Source organism: Lontra canadensis, unplaced genomic scaffold (assembly GCF_010015895.1).
Source record: "Lontra canadensis isolate GAN:19392208 unplaced genomic scaffold, GSC_riverotter_1.0 scaffold74, whole genome shotgun sequence".
NCBI classification, from domain to species: Eukaryota; Metazoa; Chordata; class Mammalia; order Carnivora; family Mustelidae; genus Lontra; species Lontra canadensis.
In genome coordinates this window covers 10,290,067-10,316,298 of record NW_022631068.1, presented here as the reverse complement: position 1 = coordinate 10,316,298, position 26,232 = coordinate 10,290,067, and the positions used below count along the sequence as shown (strand labels likewise).

Sequence of the window (26,232 nt, the reverse complement as noted above, 5' to 3'; positions counted from 1 at the left end):
AGTCATTTTCTTGTGTTACTTAAGGAACTTCATATGGCGTTGTTCTTGTTTCCCAAACTAAATGATCAAAATAGTCCTTTTGTTTAGTTAGAAGGCTGAAAAAGACAAAGCTAAAATCTTTGAGCTTTAGAACGGAAAAACCATGACGAAAACATACAAATAGATTGTGGTCAATAAGCACATTAAAGTCCACATGACATTTACTGGTAATTTAGATGATTTAAGGTTTTTTCACAGTAGGTTTCTCCCTCTGAAATAATATTTTTAAAAAAGCATGTTGTGCTCATCACTCATTGAGTGAATTGCATAGTTTAAATTATCTCCAAAATTGGGATGGGTGTGGGGTAGAGAGGAGTCAAAGCCAACTATTTTTTTTTTAATAATTTTTAAGATTTTTATTTATTTATTTGACAGAGATCACAGGTAGGCAGAGAGGCAGAGAGGCAGGGAGAGAGAGAGAGGAAGGGAAGCAGGCTCCCTGCTGAGCAGAGAGCCCGATGCGGGGCTCGATTCCAGGACCCTGGGATCATGACCTGAGCTGAAGGCAGAGGCTTTAACCCACTGAGCCACTCAGGCGCCCCCAACTATTTTTTTTTTAAGGCATTGGGATGTTTTTATCTGCATCAGAAACACAAGGAGCTAAGTGTTGGCCTGTTTTACTTAGAAGGAAATGTACATGGGTTTGTTTGCATAGTGGGTGTAGCAGTCAAGTTAGATACAATTGAAATTCTGTCATGGTGTAAAACAGTCTTATCGCCACTTGAGTTCAGTTTGCAAATCTGATCTTCAGACCTGAATTACATGAAAGATTTCCTTGTGGTTCTGAAGTAGCTCTCAGAAGGAGCAAAGTTCCTTTGGGGGAGTTGAAATTGACCAGAAATAGTTTGATGCAAGAGTATGAGGATAATTATAAAATCTGAAAGTGAATTGTCAGAGTGAGTTCAAAGGTAGCGTGATAGCCTTTCACAAAGCCATGGAAATGGCTAAGGCGTTATCTGAACAGGCTATCAAAATGACATGTCAGAATTTGCTCCAGTGGATTCTTTTCCCCTTAAATTAGATCACACTTCTATTGAATGGTAAAGGAGGATTTCAAAGACTCAATTTCCTAGGTTTTCCATAATAACGTATTATTGTAATAATTTATACTTGAAACTGGTAACAAAATGTAACACTGTAATATATACATTAGTAAGTTAGAAGTAGAGAGAAAAGGGGAAAGCTTTTGATTACACCAAGTAGATGTTGGTAACAGACATTCCTCAGTAAAATCTGCGTGTGGAATTATTTGTTATTGTAATTTCATTTAAGGCAAGAAAAAAAAGTATGTGAGTTTCAGTAAGATATAAAACAGGCTTTTGAGAATAGGGAATAGAAGCACATTTTAAAGACAAAAATAGTAAGGGAATTCAGTTAATACGATGTTAACCCTTTAACAACAAAAGTACACTTAAAATAGTAGTTCTGTCTTGCCAGATGGAGTTTCAAGGGTAGAATATGTTACACAAGCCCTCGTTATTTCCCCACATTCTATTCATGCATCTACTGAATCAATGATAGTATTTTCTTGGTCTCTTAGTTAGGATAATATTAAGTATTTGGGTCATTGGTACAAAGCCATAATTCTAAGACTGTTTCTCTGTGAAACATTCATCTTGGTGTAAGGCAAACTCTACATTTATGAGTGTGCCGTCCAATATCTGCATGTGAACTGAGGTGTAAGGATTAACCACTGAGTCACCACAAATGCTTTGCCTCATTTAGCTTCTTATTTAAGTGTCTCATTTTTTCCAGAGTTCTTCCTTTTGATCTCTTATGTGTGACTTTACAATTTGGGGAAATTTTTAGCACAGAGGAAATTGCGTCTGTGTGTTTACTGTTGTATTACTATTTTGCATAATAGATAGTTTAATTACCGGCTTAACTCAAAACTTGCCTGAATATCTTGCCCTAAGCTAAGGCCATCTCTTTTCTACGATGGTACATGGTACAGAATTCTGCAGGAGCATAAATGGTGTATGTAATACTGAAATTATGCTAAAAAGGTACGGATAGCTTTCCTTATAGTATTTTACCACATCTTAATGAAACACTTTTATAGAGGGGTTAATTTCGGTAGAGTGTTGTGTGCGTATGTAGGCAAGCCTCGCTCATTATTTTTGGTGAATATCAATGCACATCATCATCAATATGATCAAATAAGCAGTTTACACTTTTGAAGTGCTCTAATGCTGAGAAACTGGAAAGGGATTTCAATTTGTACAATTAAGATACGACCCAAAACCCTTGCCTGGCCTACGGGGTCTATATAACTTGGTCCCGGTTTGCATCCCCAGCTATGGCTCCCCAGACCCTCCACACCTCCCTCCTGTGTTCTGATCACTCTGATCTTCTGGGAGTTGCTTGGACCATTTCTGCTGAGTCTCAGCCCTCTGGATTTCAGTTTGAATAGCACCTTCTTAGAAATGGTTTTCCTGACCAATGCATTTTAAGTAGCTACCCTTCTCCCTTAGTCCCTATTAGTCTTTACCTCAGGACCCTGTTTATTTATTTCATAGCACTTAAGCACTCCATAATCACTTTTGAAGTGTATTATATTGGGGGTCATTCTCCATTAGAATGTCAGTCTCATGAGGACAGGCCTCCTCATGTAGGTGTTTACCATTTTTATCTTTTGTGCCTAACAAGATACTCAGTTTAGATGTGTTGAATAAATTGCAGATAATTAAATCAACTGCAAGTAGAATTTAATTGCATTAACCATTTTTTTAAACTTTTTAAAAATATTTTATTTATTTATTTGACAGAGATCACAAGTAGGCAGAAAGGCAGGCAGAGAGAGGAGGAAGCAGGCTCCCTGCTGAGCAGAGAGCCTGATGGTGGGGCTCGATCCCAGGACCCTGAGATCACGTCTTAAGGCAGAAACTTTAACCCGCTGAGCCACCCAGGTGCCCCTGCATTAACCATTTAGTTACATTATATGGTTGATTATAGGTCCAGTGTCTCTCTTTCCCTAAGTGGTAGTTCCTCAAGGTTGTGAAGCGTGTGTGTGTGTGTGTGTGTGTGTGTGTGTGTGAGAGAGAGAGAGAGAGACGGAGACAGAGAGAGAGAGACAGAGAGAGAGACAGAGAGAGAGAGAATACTCCACACATTAAAGCAAATCTCCTAAGCAGCTCCATACCCAGGACTTTGCCAGTCTTTATATGAAGGATGCCTGTCTCTTCTCAGGGGTCAGAGCAAAAGAATCTAAGGAATAAAGAGCCTAAAAATGTCGTTTCCCAAATGGATTCTTAAGTTAGCTGCTCAGTTCCCTGTGCTGTCCTCTTTAGTGCTTATCTCGACTTTATCAGAAAGAAGCTACTATTAGACCCTCACCTGGACCAAGGGTCTTTAACCCCTGCTAATCTGAGGCTGGAGCAGGTGGTTGGGCACAGGGCTCAGCATTTGCCTGGAGGGGAAAGGGGCAATGATGGCAGGCCTGAAGCCAGAGCCCCATAAGGCAACAGGAGGCATACGCACCCTTCTAAAAATCAGAAATTCCTAAACTCGACAGCTGCCAAAATCCATGTCTTTAAAAATATGCCGTCATTTTGACTTTTCTTTTTTTGTGTGTTCCCTGATTTTCACCAAAGAGGTTCATGCCTGGAAGGTATGAATTTAAGTAGTGAAGATACAGCATCAAGGGATTCATGCAAACAGTTGTGATTTGCCTGGTGCATACTGTCCTTCATTTTCTTAATATCAGGGTGCCTCTGTGTCAAAAAGCGATTGTTCCCTTAATTATGCCTGATTGTGCCGACAGTAACACTTAGGACATAATTTTCCAGGTTTTTAGATGGGGACTTAAATTTTAAGTTTGAATAATCCTATTAGCAAGATGTCTTCGACTCCAGAATTTGGGGAAAAATTAAAAGAAGTCCTAAGGCCACAATAACATTGATCAGAGTGGCTGTTTAATTTTTCTTGTGGATAGTTTGTCCTTTTCTTAGTAACTGTTAATTTTGAACTTAGTGAAGAAGAGAAGGTTATTTGATCAGTACATGACACCTATAGTTCTAACATGCCTGGTGGTAATAAGGATTGTTAATAATTTCTTGCTGTGAATATTTTTGGGGGGTAAATATTTCCTTATTTTTTCCCTTTTGGTTCCCAGTCAAAATAGCAGTTAAATTTAATATCAGATATTAGTTGTGATGTAAAATTTTAAGGACAGTAGCTTATTTACTCAGCTTAGTTTCTTCTCTTTTTTTTGTACTTTTGATTTATATAGATTCTGAAATATAAAATTCTAGCTTTAACTTTCTGAGAGTTTTCTTTAAAAAAAAAACAGACATTATTTTGCTATAAAGTTATTCTTAGCCAAAGATTCTGGAGAGATTGAGATTTGCATTCATTCCTTTGTTATGTGGGAAGGGAAAGAAGGGACTTCCATCCTATGGTCTTAGAAAAGTTGTTAGAGTTTATGAGACTTTCTAGAGAAATTGAAGAAATAAGGAATGCCATGACTCTGGTCATTTTTGTAACTCCTTTCTGTTTTGAAAACTGAGAGTTGTCTGTGACTTGGCTCATTCTGCCAGAATTCGTTCTTGAACATGGTTGTTTCTGTTTCTGTCAGGCGTTTAGATGCTAACCATATTACCTCAGTCCCTGAGGACAGTTTTGAGGGGCTCGCTCAGTTACGACATCTGTGGCTGGATGACAACAGTTTGACGGAAGTGCCCGTGCATCCCCTCAGCAATCTGCCCACTCTGCAGGCACTGACCTTGGCTCTCAACAAAATCTCAAGCATCCCTGACTATGCATTTTCCAATCTTTCAAGCCTGGTAGTTCTGTAAGTAACTGTCCCCTTAAATACCATGTATTTGTGTGAACTTGGGGGCAAAAGCAGATTTCTTGTGACAAATTATTATGAAAGTACATCACTTTTGATTATACTTCTGAAGAGATATTTGGGGGAGTTGCCTATTTTTTTTTTTTGACAAAATTAAGTGTGCTGATTTTTTAAAATACAAGGTCGGATAATTAAAAAATTAACATCTGATAACTGTTGAGTCTTTCTAAACTATGTAGCCGTTTGTAATCATAAGAAGAAATTGGGACATTCAGCAAAAACTTAGTACCAGCAATGTATTCAGTGTTAAAAGAAGTGGCATTGTTTTCAGGCACAGAAAAAAAGTTTCAGTGATACTTCATGTTTTGACCAACTTGTCTGTTCAAAGCATGTATGATTCTCTGTGTTTTTAATCTTTGAAAACTTGGACATAAAAAAATGGCATTTCTTTTCAAAGCTGTTACTCTCAGTGGTGTAAGGTGATATACTCCCCTCCATGCTGGTTCCCCCATCTCCAAAAGGGGAGCTCACCAAAATTTCACTTCATATAATGAAAGGCTCATCAGAGCTTTTCTTCTGATATGGGTAAACATTAAAGAATCTTCAGTGTCTATACCATTTTTCCATGAGAGATCCTTTCTGTGTTCAGTGAATCCGAGTAGTACAGCATATATCAAGAGATGTGCAATTTGTTGTCCATTAGTCAAGGGTTGAAATGTTTAGCTATATGGTTGATTTAAAAGCCAATTTAGATGCATAAAACATTATAATAGTTGCTATTGGGTGATGTAAATGTCATTTCAATGTTTTTTTTTTTTCCATAGACATCTTCATAACAATAAAATTAAAAATTTGGATCAGCACTGTTTTGATGGACTAGATAACCTGGAGACCTTGTAAGTTGATTCATATTTCAGACGGTTACGTTGTGATATTAATGGTGCAGTTTTGTATTTCCTTGTAGAAAAGGAAAAAAATAACGGTCTTGAGTTCAGCTCACTATTGTTTTTAAAGATTTATTTATTTGACAGAGAGACAGCACAAGTAGGCAAAGAAGAAAGGGGAAGCAGGCTCCCTGCTGAGCAGAGACCCCCCCATGTGGGGCTCAATCCCAGAACCCTGAGACCATGACCTGAGCCTCACCCACTGAGCCACCCAGGTGCCCCGAGTTTAGCACACTATTAACTGGCTTTAATACATGACTAAATTCTTGCCATCAAATAACACAGTTAGGAATACTAATCTCAGTTTATGGTTAAAAATGGTGCACAAGTTTGGACTGATATTTCTTTCAAAAGTACATGTAAAAAGCAGTTTGATCTGCCAGGCTGTCTGTCTACTTTCTCAAAAATTTTGATTTTGTTAAAATGTAAAATGTTCCAGTTTTGGAACATTGAGCCTTATAAAATTAATTCTGGAAAAAAAATCTTCTTTTGTTTTGTTTTTTCCATGATTTCAATTGCCTTACCTAATTATTAACCCTGGGGTTTGAATATTTTCTCTGCTTTCTTATACACTAAATGAAATAAACTTCTCCGTTTTGCTTAGGATACTTTCATTGTTATTCTTACTAGTTAAAGTATTTGGGAATTCTGGCTGTTTCAACTGCACACTGCACCACTGTTTGAGCAAAAGACATCGTGCAGCTATGTATAATTAAAAGTAGGATCTCTATCCTTTTGTTTTAGTTAATTTTAGTCATCTTTATGAGAACATTTATAGCATTTGCTATTGTGGCATAGTAAATGATTCAGAAAATGTCCCAATTAGTAACATTTAGTTCGTAACATTTGATTGGAATGCTCAGGATTTGTAATATTTTGTTGAATTGAATATTCTGGTTGGCTGTCAGTTAATGAGAAGACCTAAAACCTTTTAGTTCTTTATTAATCCACTTTCCTGTCTAAATAACCAAAGGATAGTGAACATCAATGGATATCTGAAGGTTGAAGCTCTTGAAGAAGATAGTTCCAAGCTCAGTTCTCCTTTACTGTGTAAATACCAGTGAACCAGAACACCGGATGGATCTTCTGATACTAGACCATGTATACTCTTCCAGTTATATGAAGAGGAAACCTCTTCCTTCCAGCTAAATTTTTATTTGCCGCTTTTCTTTCTATGTAGAAGAAAAAAACAAAACAGGTCCCTGAAGAGCTGGGCCTTTGATTTTAACTTACTCTCATTCTGAAATCAACCATGATAATCATATGCCAACATGCTCTTTAGGTTATAAAAGAAGTTAAAACTTAAACACTCAGAATTAAGACTTTTTAGCACAGATCACTGTGGCTTTTCTCTCTCCTAATTAATGTAACATTTTCAACAAATTATAACCTGCTTCAAGACAATAATTGTGGGAGGCCATCCTGGTCCTTCCCCTTGTTCATACTTATCTCCGGTCCTCCACCTGATAGTAGGGCTGAGGTCAGCTGCCCACATGCCAGAATTTCAGGAAGTCACTCCCAACCCCAAATGGAAACCTTGGTTTCAGGCTATTGTCATTTAGAAATGGATATTCCATAAATTCCATTTTATGGTGAATTTCCCGAGAAATGTCATTCGGATGATTTGTTTATTTAATGTACCAATAAAATGTGATTGAGAATTCCTTGACCTTGTAAAATGAACTTAAAACCAACATAGATGAATTACGATTCTTTTTTTTTTTTTTTTTTTCTGTTCAGTATTCTAAGAAAAGGTGTAAGAAACTACAGGATTTTAAATGGCACTATGGTTGGTGAACAGAGATCACCATCCAGAGGATGTGATTTTTAAGGAATGCATTTGTACCAAAATGCCTTATAAATTGTACTACTCTTCAGTGTCCTTACATGCTTCTCCTATTTTTTTTGTAGGGACTTGAATTACAATAATTTGGGGGAATTTCCTCAGGCTATTAAAGCCCTTCCTAGCCTAAAAGAGCTGTGAGTATTGTTTTGCTCTCTCTACACCTTAGTATCCTTCAAACTCACCACTTAATGTTCCAACAGTGAAATTTGAAAACCTCTTTGCTCCATTACATATATCACAGTACACAGACACACATATGATAACACAGACTGGATTACGTTAGTTAGTACAGACAGTTTTGAGCCTGGATTTCTGTGCTGGCCTCCATACTGCTGAAACAAGAGCCATAATATATGGTACTTGCCAGTTGGAAGCTTGGAGTCTTAGTGGCACTGGGGAGGCTAACCATATAATAAAGAGAGCAGTTGCTATGTAGAAATAAGTGCTAAATGAAGAGGGTAAATGAACCATCCCAGAAAAAAGGCCTCATTGAGAATTGGGGTCATTGGAAAAGGTAGCACTGAAGAGAAAGAATTTGACTGGAGTTAAAAGGGTAGGGGTGTGTGTGTGTATTTATTTATAGTAAAGATCTGTTTATTTGAAAGAGAGAGTGAGCGCACAAATTGGGGGAGGGGCAGAGGGAGAGAGAATCTCAAGCAGACCCCACGCCCAGCACAGAGACTGATGTGGGCCTCACTCTCACAACCCTGAGATCATGACCTGAGCCACCCAGGCTCACAACCCTGAGATTATTTAACCACCTGAGCCACCCAGGAACCCCAAAGGGTTAAGGGGGCATTTTAGATGTTGGCTTTGTCAAGGGCAGAGATAGGAATGTACATGGCATCGCGGGGCTTGTGTATGGTCATCCGTTGACAGCAAATACTCTGACACATGTTGCTTAAGGACTAAATGTAAGGTGACAGAGGAATATGGATGTTAAAACACCTTATGATTCTCACTCATGGTCTACAGTTCTTTGTTGAGAAAGCAACAACTCAGCGTGTATGAGAGATGGGTTTAAGAGGAATTAGGAAATGGTCCTGGAAAGGATGAGATGGAATTGAAACTTCAGTTTCCTCACACTTTTGGAATTTACATATAGTTGTTATCAGTTGTGTTTCACATAATACTGAACGGGGCCAGATATTCACGTTTTAACTTATTTCACAAGGGGACACATGTTTCAAAATATTTTTCTCCTCCTTCTTTAGGTTATTTCATAGTAATTCTATTTCTGTTATCCCTGATGGAGCATTTGATGGCAATCCACTCTTAAGAACTATGTAAGTAGTTTTGAAGGTTTGTTTTAATATAGAATCATGTAAAGCATGTCTGTATGATGCCAGGCATCTCAATGAAGAATGAAAATTCAGGCTTTTAGCTGTATGGACTTTGTGAAAATAGATGCAGTGTTGGATGGCTTGTGAACATAGGAAAACATTACTTTTTTTTGGGTATTTTTACAGACATTTGTATGATAATCCTCTGTCTTTTGTGGGGAACTCAGCATTTCACAATTTATCTGATCTGCATTCCTTGTAAGTATCATGCCAATTTTATTTTTAAATTTTTATTCTTTTTTTTTTTTTTTTTTAAATAATACAAATTGTAAGACAACCTGAATATCTATGCAGTTGATTTACTGGAAAACTAGAATGTATTATTGTAGCTCCAGAAGACAAAAATCTTTCTTTTTTTTCTTTTTTTTTTTTTTTCTGTTGGGTGAAAGTCCAAAGGACAATTCTGAAGATTTATGATGGTTCTTATTTATGTGAACACTTGACCTAATTATCACAGTTTCAGGTGCATTCAAGAATTGAAACTGATTTTATGTTTAGGTATAGTAGTTCTATAATTATAATTAATTAATTAATTTTTAAAGATTTTGTTTATTTATTTGACAGAGAAAGACACATTGAGAGAGGGAACACAAGCAGGGGGAGTGGGAGAGGGAGAAGCAGGCTTTCTGCTGAGCAGGGAGCCCAATGCGGGGCTCAATCCTGAGCTGAAGGCAGATGCTTAATGACTGAGCCTCCCAGGCACCCTATAATTTTAAACTGTTCAAAAAAACCCAAAAACATTATCTATGAAAACTTTTTATTTTAAATTATGTTTTCTCTCCCAATTTCTTGAAGAGTCATTCGAGGTGCAAGCATGGTGCAGCAGTTCCCCAATCTGACAGGAACCATCCATCTGGAAAGTCTGTGAGTGTGGCTGTTTTTGAACAGGGGTAGTATAAATATAACATGTGGGCCGGCTTAGCAGGGTGCTGGTGCTTTTTGGCAATGGTGCTGGGTTTGTGTTGGTTCCTGTATCTCTCTTTGTGAATAGCGTTCATGGAGATGTGTATATATTGGGTTTGGGCTCAGTCAGCTCAGGTAGCAGATAGCCTGGTACATGGATATTAGATCTGAAAAGTTCACTGAAAATATAAGCAGTAAGTAAATGCCAAATTTGAAGCAGTGCTTTAGGAACTGAGAAGTGGAGCAATTGATGTAGAGTATCAGAGAAAGCTTTAGGGAGGAGGTGTAATGTTTTCAAAACTGAATACTGTCAGGTTTCCCAGAGCCGGGGCTTTTATTTAGAAAGGCAGGATTTAGTAAAATGGGGAATATTGAAAATTTCCTCAGGGGTGGCATGCAGATGATCCTGTATAGCTAGAATTGCATGTGTTTAATGGAATGTGGTGTGATATGGAGAAATTTGGAAAATCATTTGGGTTACGGTTTTAAAATGGCAGCCATCGACAATGGAACAATTGGTTATGGCAATTCTTCCCAGTGGATGGTCTGTGAATGGGATACATATGGATCTGAGCTTTTGCTGACCTGAGCCCTCCAGAAAGCCAGAAAGAACCTGAGCTGGCTAAGGGTCTCCAGCCACAGGGAACCTTACCAGAGTAGGTCACATAAATGTTATGATTTTCACATGTGCCAAGATGTAAGGAAAAAGTGGTCTGGAAGCACTGGGCTCAGAAGTTTAAACTTGACTATTAAGGTGGTTTGGATGTGTCGAGTACATGGCAGCAGGTGGTGTTAGGGCAAGAGAGACTAGAGATGGGAAGAACCACAAGGAGGTCCTAGGAATAATCTGCTTGCTAAATGGATACCTTTAACACCACTGGTATTCCTCCGAGTGGCCTGAGGCTCTCTGCCTCATTCCATGTGTGATCTGCATAATAGCAGTAAAAATGAAGAGAGAATCAGATGCTGGATACACCACAAAGGAAGAAAGCACAGGAATTGGTATTGACTACAGATGGGAACATGGAGAGGGAGGGAGGAAGAGAACATTTCAGAATGGTGAGTGAGGTTGGCTGGGTTTTGAATGCAGGATGCTGAGTTGGCTTCCCACGTTTTGGGTATAAGGTGGTGTTACACGTGATTGTAGTCAGGCTGTGGCTGTGGATTAGTATTTTTCTGTTGGTCCACATGAGAAATCAGCCTCATTGTCTGGACAGTATTAACAATATTAACATAGTAAAGCTTTTCTGCCTTACTATGAAAATGAAATCCCTAATGGAGGCTTAATCCATTTCCCCACATACCTGACTTTAGGGAATAAGTAGGCAGCGGAATACACAGGCTTTAGTTCATAGGCAAATATCTGTTTCTTTTTCTATGTGAGAATAGCATTTTATTTACCCTCTCAACTTGAAACATTTCTTAGATGAATAATGTTTTTCCACAGGACCTTGACAGGCACAAAGATAAGCAGCATATCCAGTAACTTGTGCCAAGAACAAAAGATGCTTCGGACTTTGTAAGTTGGGTCCCTCTTCCCTTCTCATACTTTTTCTTTTATGTGCTTCATATATATTGTTTTATTTTTGATAAGCTATTTACATTAGCTGATTTTAGGGTAGAATTGTGTCTTATTTGTTCCCTTTATGGAAATGAGCAGGTCTTTTCTTGACCCCAGGGTAGGTAACATTTATTTCAATTTGGCTTTAGAGTGATATATATGTCACACATCTTGGGACTTTTGCTTTGAAAAAAGTAAAACCAGACTAGGCTCTTCCTTGGTATTTTTCCTGACTGGACTCCCTCGTCCTTATCCTAGAAGCCCCAGGAGTGTCAGCTTTCCATGTCTTTCTCTTTCATCCATAACCTAAGCAGAGCCTAAATCTTTCTTGGGTCAGGAACCAGCTAAGCACTGAGCTTTCCAAAAACTTTAAACTATCTGGAAATTAAAAGTAAATAAAGGGTGTAAAAATGTCACAAGAACAAACAATTAAGTTTCTAAGCTGTTAATAAGTATTCAGTGGAGAGAGATAGTAACAAAATAAGTGACTGATTGATGAAGCAAGCCATTAAATGTTGTGGAGTATCAAGCACAGTCATCACTACTGAGGAAACACTGCGGTGGAATTAACTGAGAGTTATTGAGTCCCTGTACATGATTTAATACAATTTTTTTGAAAATGTGAGCATACCATCCCTCACAGCTGTATAATTAAATAACAGAGAAATTGTTTATATTATAAAAGTATTTTGAAAAATCTACCACTTACGCATAATTTTATATATTTTCCATATTTTTGTATATTTTTATATGCTTCATGTTTTTAATAATTTTACTTAAAAATTGAAAAAAAATAAATGTTTTTAATATATTTTATATTGCCTGTACTCCATATTATGTACTTGAAATTTACAAATCATAAGCCTGCTATATCATTGAGGTACTCTAGAAGCTTACAAATCGTAGGAAAAAACATAGTTATTTTCTTCAGCTCTCTATTATAGATCTTGGAGCTGCTTTCAATACTTCTGAGTGTAGCTCCTTTTAACTTAGTGTTCTGATAACATAGAAATTAATTTGTTAATTTTTGTTGCTTTTTAAGGGACTTGTCTTACAACAATATAAAAGACCTTCCAAGCTTTAATGGTTGCCATGCTCTGGAAGAAATGTAAGTTGGTCTTTGACTTACTCTTTTTGCTGTGGTTTATTGTTGATTCACTAAACATGTCCTATTTTAAATAATGGCTTTAATGTTTAAAAATTTAGAAATATTAGAGAAATAGATGTGTATAATCAGGTGTTCCTGTGAATGAATGTCAAATTGTACTAGCTATGGTCATGCAACCAGCATTTCTTAGGTATTTATCAGGCATTCTGGGAGATGTTATAGGGGGAAGCCTGTGTACACAAAAAGCAAACAAACAAAACTGTTCCTGGATATTGAGGGAAATCAAACGTGGATATCTACTGTGTATCTATAAGCTCTGGTGGCAGTTGGTTGGGAGAAGGGAGAGGAAGGCATTAATTCTCCCGTTTCTGATCCCTTTCTTCCTCTAGCTTTCTTCCTGCAGTACTTGGTATGGTTATGTTGTCCTGGATCCTTTTTTACCATGTTGTCTTCTTGCTCTCCTAAGTGGGGCTGTTAAGGAATTTAGATAGTATACATTAATTCCCAGTATAATTTGGGAGGGGAATACCAATTAATCTAACTCTGTGATATTACAGAGGAGGAAATGGCAGTTCTTTTTACTTTCAGCAAGGTCAATCATTGTTACTTATGAATGAGTATTTAAACTTAGAAAAAGTTGAAGAAATGTTAGCTTTCAAAATCGAAAATAATTTTTTTTTCTTTTTTCTTTCATCACCCTTCCTCTTCCTCCTTTTCCTCCTCCTCCTTCTTCTTCTCTTTTTTTAGTTCTTTGCAACGTAATCAGATCCACCAAATAAAAGAAGGTACTTTTCAAGGCCTGATATCTCTGAGGATTCTGTAAGTTTCTCTCTGATTATTAGAAACAAATACAGTTTTTGTCCAGTTCCAAATTAATATATCATTACAATTCCCATGATAGATATGTTTAAAGATACAATTTATTAGGTGTAAATACTGTTCCGATTTTACCACATGGTACTTTATCAATACTCCACTCTCAGTATGTTTTTTTAACCTTTAGCTTTTTAGTTAGTATTTTTTACCTTTTACCTTAGCTGATTTATGATATCGTATGTTAGTAAGTGAAAAAGCCTAACACATATAACCTGTGAGACAGAGCTTGCTTGTTTTCTTGTCATGCTAATGAGGTTTGCCGCTCCATTAGGGCAGGGTTAGGCTAGGCAAACTATAGCCTATGGGCCAGGTCCAACCTGCCTCCCAATTTTTGTAAATTAGGTTTTACTAGAACACAACCATGCCCTTTTGAGTAAGTGTTGTCTAAAGCTGCTTTCGCCATATTATGGCAGAGTTGAGTAGTGGGGAGTAGAGACCATATGACCTATAGGTGAGAATATTTACTATCTGGCCCTCTACAGAAAAAATGTGCTGACCCTCATGCTGTGGTATGTATTGTCACAAATATAGCTAATATCCAGTAGAAGCACTCATTAGAAAAAATGTATTTGCATTTGAGTATGTATTTGTGCCAAATATTCACTTAAGCACTTGGGGATAGAGAGGTGGCTAAGACAGGCCTTGTCCCCACCTTCACAGAACTTTAGTGCAGAAAACACAATATGCTAAAATAGTGACCACTTTTAAAATACACAGCAAATTTAAAAAATTGAAGGTGAAGTGAAATTACATGTATTGAATCCTGTCTTCCAGTAGATCCCCAGTAAGACACTGAAAATGTTTTATACTGGAAAATATTTTATTGGAGGTTGGGATCTTTCCCTGTGCCTGACAGACTTACTGTGCATGGGTCTGGGCAGTAGCGAGGAAGGGGACTGGCTCCTAGCTGCCATCACTTCTTAGAGCACTGATAAGCTACAACAATGAAAAGCTGGCCTTTTCATGATTTGGAACCAAGTTTGTCCAGTTGTCCTGTGATCCAGGAGATGGGTAATGGAATGAATTTATCCACCCTTTAAATTTCCATTAATGCTCCGTTTAAGGGTGGTTGTAGATTATTTCTTCGTTTTTATTAAATCTGCAAGATCAGAATTTCTCAGGGTGTGTTTCTGAATATAGTACAGCTTTGGTGTTGATAGGATTTTTATTTCCTGCTGGGGAAAGAATGATATCTGAAGCCTTCTGGAATGCTCTTGTTTACATATTGATTATTTGTCTTCCCTCAGGGCCTTATCACTGACCTTTGAGAAAGCAAATACTATGAAACCTGTTTTTATTTTCAGCTTTGTCAGGAGCTGAGTTTTTCCTCACCTACTTAATAGTACCAAAGGTTATATCATATCACTTATATTTTTGAACTGGTACCAGATAAGGTGGAGAAAATTCACAACTGTTTTGAAACAGATGCCAACTAGAATTACTGCTCCATGGAACCCATTCCAAGAAATAGATTTTTGTGAAGGGGAGGGATTCAACATAAACATGAAGTTGTTGGTCAAGATTAATAAGATTTGTTATCTTATCAGGGATACTGTGACTACCTCAGATTCCATAGTGTGGTCTAAGTAACTGCAATATGAATTTATTTGAAAAGATTAACAATGCTACTCTTGTAATTGCAGAGATCTGAGTAGAAACCTGATCCATGAAATTCACAACAGAGCTTTTGCCAAGCTTGGGTCAATAACTAACCTGTAAGTTGATGATTTTATGCAGTAATATCTTGAAAGAAATGAACCATCTACAGAAACTTGTGATTTAGCATTGTCCTATGGAAATATTTTTCTGTTCAGTTGTTCCCTTGTGTAAATGCTAAGCTGCATTCGTATTGAAATGGTTTCTTAGATGGCAAGAAGCATGCCAGATCTATTGTTTTACTACACCTTAACTTCCTTGTACAACTTTAATATTTGTGATGTTTACACATGTATGGATGTTTTTGTGTAACTTGTATCCTAGGAGTTAATCCGAGTCTCATTCATATTTCAGAGATATAAGTTTCAATGAATTAACTTCATTTCCTACGGAAGGCCTGAATGGGCTAAATCAACTGAAACTTGCTGGCAACTTCAAGCTGAAAGAAGCGTTAGCAGCAAAGGATTTTGTTAATCTCAGGTGTGCTTTTACTTATTTTTCTTTTTTGTTGAAGTTGTAGTGGCCCTCTAAATTATAGAGTATGCTAGTTTTTTTGCTGTGGTTCCCAGATTCTCTGGGAGGTTATAATTTAAGAGTATTTTCTACCTCAGTCCTCACAAATTTGGTAAAAAATAGAACATGAGCATTATTCTGTAGTTTTTGAGAACATGAATTAGAGTCCTGGAGACTGCCAGAGAGAGAACATAGCTGTTCATCAGACTGGTTTTTCATATAGCAGATTTGTCATTAACAATGTTGCAGGAGCCCTGTAAGTGTGAACCTACAGAAAACTGGCACAGTGCTCTAATATGTTTATATTTGATAAAGACATTTGATACCATAGAGATAGGGTTGGGGATAGTACCATGGGAGAAGAGAATAAATATGTTTACTACAGTTATGGGAACAAAGGACATTCATTTAGTGGTAGAAAGTCACAAAGGATCTGGGACATTGATTTTTAAATCAAACTGCCAGTATCATATGATAAATTAGGCATGGTTAATTCATGTATAAAAGGGGTCTGATTAGACTTCACTTTAAATTGCAGCATTACTGCTAAATTTTAAATATGGTTTGTTTTAAATTGAGTTTTTAAAAGCATATCTTATATGAAAAGAGAAAGTCATGGTGACATCTGATAGGAGAGTTCCTTTCACCAATGAGGAAACGGAGGCCCAGAGAGGCTAATGACCAGCTTTTAAAGCATGTGACAGTCAGATCTTTCTGACTCTGGGGCTCTTAAAGATTGAAGTACTTTTTACAAAACAAAAGCATGTCTGTGAAGTTATTATTCAATGTAGATTTTACCATTTTTTCCAGGTCTTTATCAGTACCATATGCTTATCAGTGCTGTGCATTTTGGGGTTGTGATTCGTATGCACATTCAAACACGGAAGATACCAGCCTCCAAGACCACAGTGTGGCAAAGGATAAAGGCAAGTGCATATACTTCTAAAAATAGAACTTTCTTTATGGCATTAATTCAAGTCTCTGTTCTTGTAATCATTTGTGAAGGATAAATATGAAATACGTGAGAAAATGGCATCTTCTGTGTTACTGGCATCTCTGTTACGAAGCCTCATGCCAGCTGAATTTACATCATGTATGACAGAAAAGATTGCAGAAGAGTTTGGCTCTTTTCAACTGCACAAAGCTTGAATTAAACACAGTTTATGTTATATATTCAGGTCCCACTGATGTAGCAGGTGTCACGAGCAGTGTGGAGAATGAAGAACATAGTCAAATAATTATCCACTGCACACCCTCCACAGGTATGCCCAACACATTTTGCTACAGTTTCTTGCTTTAAATGAACATTAGGCAAATATATCTGAAATGTGTGGGGAAATGTGTGATTTTTTTTTTTATAACAGGAGTGGGACTAGATGATGGCATAAGGCTTTATGCTTCAAAGTGTGGTCTGTGTACCAGAAGCTTAGGCATCTCTTAAGAATCTCAGTCCCAGACTCATTGACTCAGGATCAGTGTTAACAAGATCCCCAGACAGTTATGTGCATTCAAAATTGAGAGGCAAAATTGAGGGCTTCATTAACTCTAGGACTAGTTCTAGAAGTTACTGATCTGCAAGGATTTTTAGTGTTATTCCCCCCCTTTTTAAATTCAACCTTCCTTTTCCTTTTCATTCTACTTTATTTCATTGAACTTTAGTAGACTTGGGAAAGTTACTAAAATGAGACCATATATTTAGTTCTGACATAATGTTGGATTAGACTTCATCTATGAGGGAAGATAGATTTGGAATTTTACTGTAAAAGAAAAAATTGGCTAACTTCTGTGCTATGAAGTAGATTTTTTTAAAAGATTTTATTTATTAGAGAATGAGTGAGAAAGCACAAATGGGGAGCAGCAGAGGCAGAGGGAGAAGCCAACTCCTCACTGTGGAGGGAGCCTGATGTGGGGCTCAGTACCAGGACTCTGAGATCATGACCTGAGCCAAAAGGCAGCTGCTTAACTGCCTGAGCCACCCAGGTGCCCCTCCCCTTGTTTTTTTTTAAGATTTGTTTATTTATTCAATTGAGAGAGAGAGCACAAGCAGTAGAGATGCGGGCTGAGCCAGAGGGAGAAGGAGAAAGCAGACTCCCTACTAAGCAGGGAGCCCATCATGCGGCTCAATCCCAGGACCCTGGAATCATGACCTGAGCTGAAGGCAGACGCTTAACAGACTGAGCCATCCATGTGCCCCAATCATGAGCTTTTTAAGGGGCTGTGTTTATATTCTTTTACTACTTAGTACAGTGCCTATGTAGAGAATGAGCTGAACGTGACCAGATGAGTGAATGGAATTGGCAAAGAATCATTTCACCTTAAACAATGTATGTTGTCTAGTTTCCAAATAAATCACTGGAAGGTAAGGGGGTCCAGCTTGCTCACTGTCCTTCCTGGGGTCCTTGTGCTGGAGGATGTACCTAAGGAACTGACAACCCAATGAGAAGGGAACATCTTTATTAAAGGGGAGACTAGACCGGAACCAGCAGGGATTCTATGTCCTCCACACTGAATTTAAACCTTAGTCAGCCAGGGGGAACGTTAGTCTAGTCGTTGGTCTGAGCTCCTCTCCCCAGGCTGCAGGAGAGATACACTGTACAACTGACTCCCCACTCAGTTGTAGTAACACACAGACACCCAGGTGTTCACTCAGAAGTAGGAAGTAGTGGAGAGTGGAGTCCTTGTGTTAAACTGGAGGAGGCTGGGTGGAGCCTCTTTCCCAGGATTTTGAGGGAAAGTACCTCCACCTACCAAACACTTCCCAAAGGGTGAACTGTTGTCTCAGGTCAGATGAGCTACTACTCCCTCTTCCTTGAAAGGAGGATGAATTCAGATACAGAGATAAACGTGAAAGCTTTCTCTTAACACTCCCTGAGGGGGGGGAAGGGGATGAAAATAGTTAATTACTTAATTAAAAACAATTTTTAAACTTCTTGTGATATTTGGGATATTATAAGACAAATGTTGCAGAGATGGCTTGTTAGGTCTATGAATGTCTCAGTGATTTAAAGTGCTTTATGGGATGTATCAAACTTCATGACAGTTCAGAAGGATAAATCAGAACGTGTGTTTTAGGCAACTGTAATAACATAGTTTTCTTGTGCTCTATAAACAGCATTTCATTTTTCTTTACTAATTTTAAAATAAAATAGTTGTCATTTGTGACATAACTAGCCTGTCAAAGCCCCTTACTAGAACATACAATTTAGTTACTAAATTAGTTGTTGCAATCCTAGTGTAAGTTTCACAGGGTTTTATTGGATATGGCTTTGTATGTATTTAACATCCATGTGGTTTTGCTCTCCCTTCACTATCTTATTGAATAACCTTTGTCAGGTCAATCGAACAGTTTGACATCTCAATTTCTCTAGATGAAAAGTGGGTATAATTATACCTATCTTAACCTTCTTCATCAGGTTGCCCTTGAAAGCCATAATGTGGGAAAAAATAGATGTATACATGCATACATGTACATGTATAATTTTCAAAAGCTGTATTAGGACTAGGAAAGAGGAAGAAAAGGACCTCTTATTTATTGAAGGACAGGCCAACTATGTACCTAGTAACCTGCTTAGGTACTTCATGTATATAATTTTACTTAAGCTACACCATGCTATGAAATAGGCATTAATATCCACAGGCAAGAAAATGAAATTTATATGGGTTTAAGCTGCTTTCTCAAAAAAGAATGGCAAGTCATGAACCCTAAATTAAAACCATAGTTTATCTCATTCCAAGCCTTCAGTATATCAGGTACTCTTCATGTATGAGACACTGTTATATATATATATATATATACACACACACACACACACACACACACACACACACACATACCCATATCTATATATGTATCTATATCTATCTGTCTATCTATCTATCTATCTATATATCACTGTTTGGGTTTACCAGATATTTAATAAAAGAAATTGAAGTGTGTTGTTTTTAAAATAGCCTAGTCCAATGTCTAAAATAGCTAAGAAATAGAAATCTTTTCAATTTGTTTCAATTCAGTTTTGGTACCAGATTTAATTATTCTAGATTAACCTTCTTTAGCTTTTCTCTAAATCCATAGCATATGAGAATAGGATGTTTTCTAAATTGTCTTTTATTTCTCTCTCTTGTTTTAGGTGCTTTTAAGCCCTGCGAATATTTACTGGGAAGTTGGATGATCCGTCTTACTGTGTGGTTCATTTTCTTGGTTGCGTTGTTTTTCAACCTGCTTGTCATTTTAACAACATTTGCATCTTGTTCACCGCTGCCTTCCTCCAAATTGTTCATAGGCCTGATTTCTGTATCCAACTTATTCATGGGAGCTTATACCGGCATCTTAACTTTTCTGGATGCTGTGTCCTGGGGCAGATTTGCTGAATTTGGCATTTGGTGGGAGATTGGCAGTGGGTGCAGAATAGCTGGGTTTCTTGCTATTTTCTCCTCAGAAAGTGCCATATTTTTATTAATGTTGGCAGCTGTCGAAAGAAGCTTATCTGCAAAAGATATAATGAAAAATGGGAAAAGCAATCATCTCAAACAGTTCCGGATTGCTGCCCTTTTTGCTTTTCTGGGAGCAGCAGTGGCAGGCTGTTTTCCGCTTTTCCATAGAGGGGAATATTCTGCATCACCCCTTTGTTTGCCATTCCCCACAGGAGAAACGCCATCGTTAGGATTTACTGTAACCTTAGTGCTATTAAACTCATTAGCGTTCTTATTAATGGCAATTATCTACACCAAACTTTACTGCAACTTGGAAAAAGAGGACCTTTCAGAGAACTCACATTCTAGCATGATAAAGCATGTCGCGTGGCTCATCTTCACCAACTGCATCTTTTTCTGCCCTGTTGCGTTTTTCTCATTTGCGCCACTGATCACTGCAATCTCCATCAGCCCTGAAATAATGAAGTCTGTTACTCTGATATTTTTCCCATTGCCTGCATGCCTGAATCCGGTCCTATATGTTTTCTTCAACCCAAAGTTTAAAGAAGACTGGAAATTACTGAAGCGACACATTACCAAGAAAAGCGGATCGGTTTCAGTGTCCATCAGTAGCCAAGCCGGCTGTGTAGAACAGGATTTCTTCTATGACTGTGGCATGTACTCACATTTGCAGGGTAACCTGACTGTGTGTGACTGCTGTGAATCCTTTCTTTTGACAAAGCCAGTGTCATGCAAACACTTAATAAAATCACACAGCTGTCCTGCATTGGCAGTGGGTTCTTGCCAAAGACCAGACAGCTATTGGTCTGACTGTGGCACACAATCGGCCCACTCTGATTATGCAGATGAAGAAGATTCCTTTGTCTCCGACAGCTCTGACCAGGTGCAGGCCTGTGGACGAGCCTGCTTCTATCAGAGTCGAGGATTCCCTTTGGTGCGCTATGCTTACAATCTACCAAGAGTTAAAGACTGAATTGACATGTTTGTAACTTTCCCCCATCAACCAAAATCACAGCATTTATAGACTGAACCCTAGTCTGCTCTTTCATCTGGGAAGCACTTCTGTGATCACTGCCTGGTGTGTCACTTAGAAGGAGGAGAAGGTGGCAGTTTATTTCTTAAACCAGACATTTTCAGAGAACAAGTGCCTAAACTGTCAATCGATGAAAAATGCAATGTCCAAGCAATGTGTGGTCTATTTGGAACAAACTTATAACTTGAAAAAGATTTTATGTATATCATAGCAATATAACGTTAGGCTTTCCTGATCCGTAAGAAGCAAATTTAAACCTGTTTCAGAATTAAGCACAAGAAGAAGAACAGCTGTTAATATTTTTTTAAGAATATTTGAAAATGTGATTTTATGTAACTACGAAAAAGTCTTGCTAATTTTACCTAACGTTGCATCATTAATCTCAGGACAACTTACTGCAGGGCCAAAAAAGGGATTGTCTCCCAGGTAGAACTGTGAGAGTAGAAGACTAGGCATTATCACCCAATTGCATTTTCGGGTCCCATCTTTGACATAATAGCATCATAAATTTTGTTTAAGTGACTTATAAATCTAAAACCTGAAGATGTTTTTAAAACAATATTAACAACTGTTAGATTTTAAAAGAATAGCTGAACATTTTGTTTTCAGACATTACGCATCTCTTTGGTACAATCACAGTGATTTTTTTCCTCAATGTCTTGTGACCACACTAGAAAGAAGTAAAGGACTAATTGTTGTGTGGGTTTGGTAGATGTGGATAAACTACTAACTAATATGGGGTTTGAATAGCATCTGAGGGATTTGATGGCTCCATGGAATGTTCTCATTCATAAACGTTCTTTAATAACATTGGCTGTACCAACATTATCCAATTTTGTTGGTATGTTATCTACAGATAGTTTGAATTATACAGAAGATAAACTGGTAAATTATTGTGTCAAGGTAGAAGAAATTGGGAGTAATTATTGACACAAAGCACTTATCATGGTTTCTTAGTAAGCCGGATTCTCCTAAACCTGTGCTGTTATCTGGTAGCTTCCATACATTTCCCCCTTACTGTGATTTAAACACAAAAGAGCCTATGCAACAGTTCAGAAATTGTGTTCTTGTGAGACAAAACAAATGTGTTGTCAAAGAAAAAGAAAAAGGAATAAAGCTTAGGCCTATGTCTCTAACAATTTAAAAATTTTACTTGATTCTTATCTATGGACTTTTGACATGTCACTGTGTGGAGTCTTAAAGTTATAAATGTTCAGTGTGTTTTTTGAACAATATGCTAAATCAATAGCAAACCCACTGCCATATTAGTTCTTCAGGATATACTAAAAAACATTAAGCTAGATTGCAGTTTAATAATTAAACTGTATATACTGTGCATATAATGAATTTTTATCTTATGTAAATTATTTTTAGAACACAAGTTGGGAAATGTGGCTTCTGTTCATTTTGTTTAATTAAAGCTACCTCCTAAACAATAGTGGCTGCCAGTAGCAGAATGTTAAATTGTGGTTTATATACTTTTTTGCATTGTAAATAGTCTTGGTTGTACATTGTCAGTGTAATAAAAACAGAATCTTTGTATATCAAAATCATGTAGTTTGTATAAAATGCAGGAGGGATTTATTTACAGTGTGTTGTAATTTTGTAGGGCCAACTATTCACAAGTTTTTAAAGTTGCTATCATGTTTGTATATTTACACATCTGATAAATATTAAATCATAACTTGGTAAAAATATGTAGCTAAAAGTTTTTTTTCTCCAAAATTCAAGTCACTGAAAACTTTGCATTCATTTAAAATATAGAAGAGCAGGTATCTAAAATGTGTGGTAAATCATGCATTTACCACATTTATTTCTAGTGGGAGATACACTATTGTAAGCTGTGTTTTGAATTATTAAAGTTCTAGAAATCTAGCAATCTATTTTGCCTTTATTTGTAACTAGGTATGTTAATGAATTTGCTTAATGTTAAAGTAGGCAAATTAAGCTATTTTTTAAACATAGAATGTATTATTTGTTTCAGGGGTACGGGTCTGTGATTCATCAGTCTTAACAATTCACAGCACTCACCATAGCACATACCCACTCCAATGTCCATCACCCAGCCACCCCATCGCTTCCACCCCCTCCCCTCTAGCAATCCTCAATTTGTTTCCTGAGATTAAGAGTCTCTTATGGTTTGTCTCCCTCTCTGGTCTCATCCCGTTTAAGTGAAGAGTATTAGAAGAAATGTTCGAAGAACATTGCTGATATATACAAGTAAGATTTTATTCTATCTTAAGTCTGAACCATACTCATGGAAAAAAAAAATTGTGAAATTTAAGAGAATACCATGAATTAGATCTTTATTTAAAAGCAAATGATTGGTGGTGGGGGGGGGGTTGCCTGATTGGCTCAGTAGCTGGTGCATGTGACTCGATCTCAGGGTCATGAGTTTGAGCCCTACATTGGATGAGGAGATTACTTAGAAATAAGATCCTTATGGTGAGTGCTGAGTGCTGTGAAGTTTGTAAACGTGGAGATTCACAGACCTGTACCCCTGGGGGAAAAATATATATATATATATATGTTTATAAAAAATAAAATTATAAAAAAAAAAAAAAAAAAAAAAAAATCTTAAAAAAACAGCAACAACAACAACAAATGATTGGGGTGCCTGGCTGGCTTAGTTGATGGAACATGAAACTCTTGATCTCAGGGTTATAAAGTTCTAGCCCTGTGTTTAATATAGAGATTGCTTAAATAAATAAAAGCAAATGATTTAAAATCCTGCATGATACCAAATGTAGTCAGTTGCCGAAATGTTTAGATATAAATATTCACAATCATGAAGCCCTCATTTTATAAATGAGAAAATAGAAGCCTTGATGAAATTAAAGTGAATACCTAACAAATTAGAAACCAAACCAGCACCCAGTTCCTTTTGAGACCTAGTTGTTTGGTTTTGTTCATTTGTTTTAAACTTAAGTATATGTCTAAAATTCCCATAACAAAAAGTGGAATAGTGTAATTATTCCTCCCATCCCTTCAGCCTTTAGCCCAGGTACCCATCACCCAAATGTGGCAATTATCAACAGCACATGGTAAATCTTGTTTCATCTCCACCCCATTCACCTATTTACTAACTCCCTCTAATCCATCTGCCCTTTGGATTAGTATTATATATTTAAGATTTATTTATCTTAGAATTTTAAGCAGTCTCTATGCTGAGCGTGAAGCCCAATGCCAAGTCCAAAATCCCACGACTTTGACACAATGGCCTGAGCCAAAACCAAGAGTTGAAGCCAAATCAATTGTGCCATCCAGGGATACCTGCCCCTTGGATTATTTTGAAGTGAATCTTAGACACTTCATCTGTAAATATTTCAATATGTCCAGGGATAAATTTTTAAAAGTTGCCCAATATATTGCTACAAGGCTAAGTGGTAATGGTGTTACTTTTTTAACAAAGACAGGGATTTTTAAGCAAAAGTTACTCTTATAACAAGGTTACAAAGCCAGGAAAAAAAAAAAGTTATCTAGAATATATACCATGAAAGTGAAAATAAATGAGTAGTAAGAAGTTACTAAGTTAACACCCAAAAACTCAAGGGGAGGGGTCTTCTTTTGAGCTTATTTATACATTTATGTATAATTCTACCAAACTTGAGGGGTGCCTGGGTGGCTCTGTTGGTTAAGTGTCTGCCCTCGGCTCAGGTCACCATCTCAGGGTCCTGGGATGGAGTCCCACTGTCTGGTTCCCTGTTCAGTGGGGAGTCTGCTTCTTCCCTCACTCTCTTCCCCACCCCTGCTTTCTCTCTCTCTCTCTCAAAAAAAAAAAAATAAATAAATAAATAAATAAATAAAAATGTCTACCAAACTTGATTATGGCTTCTCACTCTCAGCAATGACAAGACACTAAAGAGACCACATGATTCAATTATGTTCACGTAGCAGCACGCATACCATGCATCTCTTTGCTTCATTATTTCCAGTGTTGCTATGGCATAATGCAGTAGTTGGTCATTATTTCAGGATTCTGAGGCATCAAGGAAAAGACATAATTTGTTTCATAAAACACTTTGAGGAGGCAGAGAAGTCTATGACATTTTAGCTTCCGATACCAAGAGGCTAAAGTGGAAAAGTTTGGGAGTTTAAATGACACAATTTATCATTTACCGTTTTCTCTGTCAGGTTAATGAGATAATATGACTGGGAGGTAGGTTATTTCCCTACGTTACAAAGGAGTAAGTTAGGACTTACAAAAGCCAAACAGCTTGTTTAAGGAAACCAAGTAAGAAAAAAAAATCATGGATTCAAATCCAGGTTACTTTTTTTTTTTTTTTTTTACTAAGACTTGTGCTTTTTCCTATTTTGCTTCAGGTATGTCAGATTATGTCTTTTGGGAATAGCTTTAATTTACCTCCTATGAAGCCCTGAAATGGCCCTAGGCCTTTTGATGCTGTTACTGATTCAAAAGGAGGTTCTCATAAATGGTTTTAACCAGATATGCTAAAATTGAATAACTGGGGTAGAGAATGTAAACTAAGCCACTTTTATTTTTTGATTAATTTTATTACTCAGTTAAATGCAATTTCTTCCATTTCCATTTTCATTTTGTTCTTACTGAAAACTAACAAAATTAACAAAAGTTAGCATTGCATTAAAACAGTTTTAACCACTTGATATTTTATTAACTATAGCTACTGCCTTCTGAATTGCCCTTGGTTACTATTATTTCTACCATATCTAATTCTCCTATGTCAACTTTTGCAGATCTAAATTTCATCACGGACTTTCTATCACTCTGGTCAATAACAAAATTTGTGTGCTATTTTGGCCTCTGTCAGTTTTCACTCTGATATTTCTACTAGCAATATGCATTATGACATAAATAGAACAAAAAGCCCTATTTATTTACAACTGTACAGAGTTTTGTCAGCAGGAGTAAAGCATCCAGCTTTATTGTCTATCACCTCTTTCTTGCTACCTTCATCCCTATTCCCAATCCCTGAGAGGACAAGGCTCCTTCCGAGGCCCCACAAAACATTTTTGTTATGAATAAAATGTGTTACCACAGAATATTTTAATGGTATGATGCTACACCACAAAATAACGAACGTGTGACGGACGGTAGGGTTTTTTTCTCCTCTATCTCTCGTGCTTAGCAGAAGCCCTAGTAAACTAGAGGCTCAAAAGACCTCAAAATGGACACGCACAGACAAACTAGTTACCTGAAGTTTCCAG

The 26,232-nt window shown here is 37.2% G+C and overlaps 1 protein-coding gene across 1 annotated transcript in view; it reads left to right on the top strand.

The window, feature by feature from the left end:
* LGR4 (leucine rich repeat containing G protein-coupled receptor 4) overlaps nt 1-22,742 on the top strand; it is a 101,151-nt gene extending 78,409 nt beyond the window's left edge. Inside the window, exons 5-18 of the mRNA XM_032881243.1 lie at nt 4,616-4,831; nt 5,656-5,727; nt 7,687-7,755; nt 8,836-8,907; nt 9,091-9,162; nt 9,760-9,828; nt 11,315-11,386; nt 12,471-12,536; nt 13,284-13,355; nt 15,056-15,127; nt 15,423-15,548; nt 16,392-16,507; nt 16,760-16,843; nt 19,709-22,742. Coding sequence (XP_032737134.1) covers nt 4,616-4,831; nt 5,656-5,727; nt 7,687-7,755; nt 8,836-8,907; nt 9,091-9,162; nt 9,760-9,828; nt 11,315-11,386; nt 12,471-12,536; nt 13,284-13,355; nt 15,056-15,127; nt 15,423-15,548; nt 16,392-16,507; nt 16,760-16,843; nt 19,709-20,985 — 2,455 coding nt within the window. The 3' untranslated portion in view covers nt 20,986-22,742. The remainder of the gene's footprint in view (nt 1-4,615; nt 4,832-5,655; nt 5,728-7,686; nt 7,756-8,835; nt 8,908-9,090; nt 9,163-9,759; nt 9,829-11,314; nt 11,387-12,470; nt 12,537-13,283; nt 13,356-15,055; nt 15,128-15,422; nt 15,549-16,391; nt 16,508-16,759; nt 16,844-19,708) is intronic.
* The last annotated feature ends 3,490 nt before the right edge of the window (nt 22,743-26,232 follow it).